At 40.2% G+C, this 7,601-nt stretch overlaps 1 protein-coding gene across 1 annotated transcript in view; it reads right to left on the reverse strand.

Annotated features, from left to right (window-relative positions):
* The window catches only part of LOC124253668 (helicase POLQ-like), a 46,367-nt gene extending 38,840 nt beyond the window's left edge, over positions 1-7,527 (reverse strand). The window contains 3 exon segments of the mRNA XM_046687481.1: positions 3,138-3,603; positions 4,326-4,562; positions 7,317-7,527. Of these exon segments, the coding sequence (XP_046543437.1) occupies positions 3,138-3,603; positions 4,326-4,562 (703 nt within the window). The 5' untranslated portion in view covers positions 7,317-7,527.
* Positions 7,528-7,601: the final 74 nt, after the last annotated feature.

The following is a 7,601-nucleotide window of genomic DNA, read 5'->3' on the forward strand; positions in this document are numbered from 1 at the left end:
ACAGTGAACTACCAGTGTCACACCAACATCAACAACAGTGAACAACCAGTGTCACATCAACATCAACATCACCAACAGTGAACAACCAGTGTCACATCAACATCAACAACAGTGAACTACCAGTGTCACACCAACATCAACAACAGTGAACAACCAGTGTCACATCAACATCAACAACAGTGAACTACCAGTGTCACACCAACATCACCAACAGTGAACTACCAGTGTCACACCAACATCACCAACAGTGAACTACCAGTGTCACACCAACATCAACAACAGTGAACTACCAGTGTCACACCAACATCAACAACAGTGAACTACCAGTGTCACATCAACATCAACAACAGTGAACTACCAGTGTCACACCAACATCAACAACAGTGAACTACCAGTGTCACATCAACATCACCAACAGTGAACTACCAGTGTCACACCAACATCAACAACAGTGAACTACCAGTGTCACACCAACATCAACAACAGTGAACTACCAGTGTCACACCAACATCATCAACAACAGTGAACTACCAGTGTCACACCAACATCAACAACAGTGAACTACCAGTGTCACACAACATCAACAACGGTGAACTACCAGTGTCACACCAACATCAACAACAGTGAACTACCAGTGTCACACCAACATCAACAACAGTGAACTACCAGTGTCACACCAACATCAACAACAGTGAACAACCAGTGTCACACCAACATCAACAACAGTGAACTACCAGTGTCATCAACATCAACAACAGTGAACAGCCAGTGTCACACCAACATCAACAACAGTGAACTACCAGTGTCACACCAACATCAACAACAGTGAACAACCAGTGTCACACCAACAACGGTGAACAACCAGTGTCACACCAGCATCACCAACAGTGAACAGCCAGTGTCATCACATCAATCACCAACAGTGAACAACCAGTGTCACATCCAACATCAACAACGGTGAACTACCAGTGTCACACCAACATCACCAACAGTGAACGACCAGTGTCACACCAACATCACCAACAGTGAACTACCAGTGTCACACCAACATCACCAACAGTGAACTACCAGTGTCACACCAACATCAACAACAGTGAACTACCAGTGTCACACCAACATCAACAACAGTGAACTACCAGTGTCACACCAACATCAACAACGGTGAACAACCAGTGTCACACCAACATCAGCAACAGTGAACAACCAGTGTCACACCAACATCACCAACAGTGAACTACCAGTGTCATCATCAACATCACCAACAGTGAACAACCAGTGTCACACCAACATCAACAACAGTGAACTACCAGTGTCACATCAACATCACCAACAGTGAACTACCAGTGTCACACCAACATCAACAACAGTGAACTACCAGTGTCACACCAACATCACCAACAGTGAACTACCAGTGTCACACCAACATCAACAACAGTGAACTACCAGTGTCACACCAACATCACCAACAGTGAACTACCAGTGTCACACCAACATCAACAACAGTGAACTACCAGTGTCACACCAACATCACCAACCAACGGTGAACTACCAGTGTCACACCAACATCAACAACGTGTGAACTACCAGTGTCACACCAACATCACCAACAGTGAACTACCAGTGTCACACCAACATCAACAACAGTGAACAACCAGTGTCACACCAACATCAACAACAGTGAACTACCAGTGTCACACCAACATCAACAACAGTGAACTACCAGTGTCACACCAACATCAACAACAGTGAACTACCAGTGTCACACCAACATCAACAACAGTGAACAACCAGTGTCACACCAACATCAACAACAGTGAACAACCAGTGTCACATCAACATCAACATCACCAACAGTGAACTACCAGTGTCACACCAACATCAACAACAGTGAACTACCAGTGTCACACCAACATCAACAACAGTGAACTACCAGTGTCACACCAACATCACCAACAGTGAACTACCAGTGTCACACCAACATCAACAACAGTGAACTACCAGTGTCACACCAACATCACCAACAGTGAACTACCAGTGTCACACCAACATCACCAACAGTGAACTACCAGTGTCACACCAACATCAACAACAGTGAACTACCAGTGTCACACCAACATCACCAACAGTGAACAACCAGTGTCACATCAACATCAACATCACCAACAGTGAACTACCAGTGTCACACCAACATCACCAACAGTGAACTACCAGTGTCACACCAACATCACCAACAGTGAACTACCAGTGTCACACCAACATCAACAACAGTGAACTACCAGTGTCACACCAACATCAACAACAGTGAACTACCAGTGTCACACCAACATCAACAACAGTGAACTACCAGTGTCACACCAACATCAACAACAGTGAACTACCAGTGTCAGAACAGGTATACTAATGTCTTTGATGTATTTTGCTGTTGTATCGAAGTGAGTGAGTTTAGTTTTACGCCGCACTCAGCAATATTCCAGCTATATGGTGGCGGTCTGTAAATAATCGAGTCTGGACCAGACAATCCTGTGATCAACAGCATGAGCATTGATCTACACAATTGGGATAAGATGACATGTATCAACCCAGTCAGCAAGCCTGACCACCCGATCCCGTCACCTCTTACGATAAGCATGGGTTACTGAAGACCAATTCTAATCTGGATCTTCATGGGTCTGCTGTTATATTGGAAGTCACCATCCCTCTACATACACATGGACAAAAGTTGGATTTAACTTGGTTTACATATTTCTATGTGCAAAATCCTGGTTAGAAGATGGAGAAACATGAATGCAAATGGAAAATGTTTGAATATTTGATTCTACAGAAAGTTTTCTGGAAATGTTGCCATATGTTTCAATTAAATCATAGCATGTACAGTTTAACAACTTGTGGATTTGTATGCAATTTTGTTTGTGGTGACTATGTGAGTGAGTGAGTATGGTTTTACGCCACTTTCAGCAATATTCCAGCAATATCATGGCAGGGGACACCTGAAATAGGTTTAGCAGGTGACTATGTAAGTTGCATTAAATTATGGCACTTTCCAGTCTGTGAGAACCCAGTTTGTTGTGTGTATTGGACACAAACTGTTGCAAATAAATTTCCTTCTATATTTCATATTTACAGACTGATTCTCTCACCATAGAACTTTGTGATTCCCCTGTGAGTCTCCAACAACTTCTGCACCTTGGATGGAAGGCCATAGAACGGCCCTATATCCACATCCGTGCCCTGCTTCTGTATCGCTAGCGCCTCCATCTGAGCCTGCTCCAACACCGTCTCACGGAGCAGATCCACGGCATGATTGACTCCAGACGGAGCCATGGAGTTGCGCTTCATCTTCTGCTTCAGTCTGTCCTTCAAGGACAGATGTTTGGCTCCTCCCTGTTCCGCATCTCCTTTCCCATCACTCACAGCTGGCCAGACTTTGGAGGTTCCTCCATCAACTGGAAAACCTCTGTTTTGTTTGCTTGTTGCCTTAACTACGACATTGTCAATTCCACATGTCACAGATTCAACTGCATCTGATGTTTTTGATGCTGCATGAACACTTGGTAAGTCAGATTTCTCTGACTTTCTTACCAGTGCTCCTTTCTTCCCTGGTATCTGTCAACAACAAAATGTAAATAGCAATCACACATGCATTGTGTGTTCTTCTTAGTTCCCAAATGATTATGATGATAAAGAAACAGTTCATATTGTTCATACATCCTTTCTCAAAACATCTCTGCTTGAGGTGTCTTAACAGTCTGTCCAAAGGTTCAGTCCAGTAGAACCCATTTTGATCTTGCATTTGTGATAATAGTTTGAGCTTAAACCACTATGTCTACCAGCCATAGAGGAAACCCTAAATGTGTTTATTGTTTTGCGTCTACTGGAACAGCATATTTGTCAGCCTTGCTTATGGCAGTGTATGAAATAAGGCCCGTCCGACCGCCCAAGGCGGTCTAGATTTCTCACGGATGGTCTCAATTTACAGCTAGCCAGCCCGATGGTCTGGTAAATTTTTTAGATGTTCCATACATCTGAGTAAATTCACCATCTTTGGTCTGTTTAAATCCATTTTGGGCTGGTAACATTTTGAAGTTGCCATCCCTGATGTCTGGCTGGATTTTGGCTTATTTCATACACTGCTACTGGACCACCAATCCTGTAGAAATAACATTGTAAGCCATTGACTAGGATTGAAAATTAACAGCATATCACCAGACTACCTCCTAACCATATTACTACATCAAGGATTCCAGGCCCCTTAATAACAGGAACACTGTAAAATATTGAGGTTCCTTGCAAACATTTGTTTGATTAAATGATACCAAATAACTCACATTTGAATGACTCTTTTGTGGATAAGAGGAGTGATTGTCACTACAGAATGAGTTAATGAACCAGTCTTCTTCAATACTGAAGGAGTCATGTGCCTCTGCGTGCATTGTTTGTGTCGTGGTTTTCTCGTGATGCTTCTTGGCACTGCTAACAATACCACTGGAGTCTAGAAGAGATGAAGCACTCCTTTTCCTTGAACGAGCAACCCTTCTAGTTGGACCAGTTTCATCACTCTCCATCTGAATCCAGTAACTGTACCTTATTATCATGGCAATAGAAAACATGCTGTTGAAGGAAGCTGAGGTTATGTCATCCTGTAATCTGTTTGTTCTTTAACTCAGTTTCTAAACCACAGATGAGGTCTATCAATGCCCCTTACAAATATATGCCAATGTGCACCATTCGAATTACAGCACACTTAACATCTCTGATTGGCAACAAATTAGTGCTGGGAATTGGTTGAAATCTCACAATTGATGATTGCTTCATTACCAACGAACAATCATCGAAAAAAATTGGTTAGTGTCATTTTTCAGATTTTCCTATCCAGGTTGTTATTGCAGAAAAGTATAACATGATGCAACTTGCTACTTTAAAGTGATGACTAATATATCATGAACATGAACTTCCTGGAGTCTTAGAGAAATATTCAGTGATGACTTTTCAGTTAGTGAAGTGACTTTTCTAAGAATTAAACATGTTTTCAGGACCTGACACCTTCTAAGATATGTTCCATCGTCAAGTATTTCAAACACTAAAACAGTAGTTCCAAAATTGTTTATGTTCGATTATGAGAAAAATATGATCGATTGCTTGGTCGTTTGGTCACTGCGACCAATCTTCGATTATTTCAATTAATCGGAACACCACTACAACAAATCATAAATAAATCTATATACTCTGGATTTCATTATATGTTCTGGCTTTGACTCTTTCATCAAAATTCCCAAACTAGGTCATACTTTTGGGTGAATGAGTCTAGTTTTACGACGCTTTTAGCAATATTCCAGCAATATCGGGCAGGGGACACCAGAAATGGGCTTCTCACATTATTATATGATATTCATATAGCCCACATATCGAGGCAACTAGTGCTTGCTCAAGGCGCTGGTATTTTTTTTACCCATGTGGGGAATCGAACCCGGGTCTTCTGTGTGATGAGTGAACTCTTTAACCACTGGGCTACCCCACCACCCCATTATACTATTGGAAAGAAATGACAGACAGATAGTAAAAGACTGAAGTATATGTCCTGTGAGTTATTGGAATTTTGGTTATGTGATTTAGTCACAACATGTCTTTTCCAAAATGTGCAAAGTAATATTTGACAAATGTGCATATTTGGTGAAGGGAAATATATATAACAAGAGTTGATTTGGCTGACCAATTTCAGATAAATATCGGAGGCGGTGGGGTAGCCTAATGGTTAACGCGTTCGCAAGTCACGCTGGAGACCCGGTTTCGATTCCCCACATGGGCATAATGTATGAAACACATTTCTGGTGTCCCTCGCCGTGATATTGCTGGAATATTGCTAAAAGCGGCGTAAAACCATACTCACTCACTCACTCAGATAAATATCTCTCCATTTTAAAGAAAACAGTAAAACAGGTAACATGCTGTAATGGGATATAGTGAATTCATAAACCATGTGGAAACGCATTTCACAGCAAACTCATTTTGTGTAAACACATGCATTCATCAGTTTCTAAAATTAAAAGTCAATTTCAATAATAAAATAGAAAATCTTATGAACAGAAAAACAGAAATCTGATGAATGCCTCCATATACAGATGAAATTGCCATGGCAGGACGTAACCTTAGAAATATCTAAAACAAAAAAAGCAGGCATTTATCATTCCATTTGAAATAGCGAATAGCTTATCATGTAAGAAAGAAGGGCAGGGGTTCAAAAATCCCATCGCCCGACGCCCGGGACAAAACAGTTTTCATTTCGGGCAATCAAATAATGGTATCTTACTTGTCCGTGGGCTACTAGATAATCTCTGCTTGCGGTTTCAAACTGCAAATAAACTTAGATTTAATTTCATATCTGCTCAAAATGTAGCTATTAAATTTTGCAATGATAATTAAGTAGAGTTATCCTTCTTTGCCATTTATCACTTCTCTATAATAGTCCAGTGAACATTAACATCAAATACCATGTTGATTTATTCTTTCATAATTACATCATCATGATTATGTCATAAAAATCAGGGCAAGTGGAAAAATAGCCAGGACAAGTTACTTTCTTAAAGTCACTTGCCCTGTGGCAAGTGGCTTTTAAAAAGATTTTTGAACCCCTGAAGGGAGAAAGAGACAACATCAACTTTGGAGTAATTCTTCATAATAATACAGTATGTATATGAATAAATTCAGGCACAATTATACAATTTGTCCTCCACCTATAAATATCATAAGTCGGCATGCAAATAATTAAATGAACTTCAGCCTTAAAACTGCAAGAATTTTGTGAAAGATTTCCCAACTACATGAATATTTTAAATATATTTATTTATTTATTTTCAATTGCATAATTACAAATGTTTGGCAACCAGTTTCTTACTTATACTCTAGGTGCTCCATATACAGCAATTTGGGCTAGGAGGTAACATTTCCACGAGCTGACGCTGACATAGAGCACTTCCAGCTTTGGCATACATTACAACCCAGTGTACTTATGACATCAACAGTCATACTTTGCTTATGTCACATGTGGGTCAGAGTTAGGGTTGTGTTTACAAACATTATTTTAGTGGTTCCTAAATTGATATTCAAGTCTAAGTATATTTCAAAATATTTTTTCTTTTAGTTGACATGTTCACAATAATTGGAATATCCACGAATTCTCCAGCCCTACAAATTACTTTGGTTATGATTTCACCAACTGACTCGAATAGCTACACAAGACGCCATAATCACCATAACAGGTTATCATGATGACGTCATCGAAGAAAAATATCAAACAAAGATATGATAAAACATTAACTTACCAGTATAATCCTTATTCAATTTCTTCATGTACGTTCTTACACTGTAGCATACATAGTAATGATGCGGGTGTGAAATTGTATGTTGAATGACTCAAGTCACGTTCAACTAAGACACTGATGTTGGCACAAATAGTCTGTATATTATATGTAGTTCTTCTCAACGAGTCGATCAGGGTTATTTATTTTGATGAGCCAGATATTGCGATGGTTGTCATGACACAGTTCGGGCCCACAGTTCTATGTTTATGGAAATAGACCCAATGTGAAAACTTCAAAATTACCACC

Source organism: Haliotis rubra, unplaced genomic scaffold (genome assembly GCF_003918875.1).
Source record: "Haliotis rubra isolate DU_JTF1 unplaced genomic scaffold, ASM391887v1 Scf549, whole genome shotgun sequence".
Classification (NCBI taxonomy): Eukaryota; Metazoa; Mollusca; class Gastropoda; order Lepetellida; family Haliotidae; genus Haliotis; species Haliotis rubra.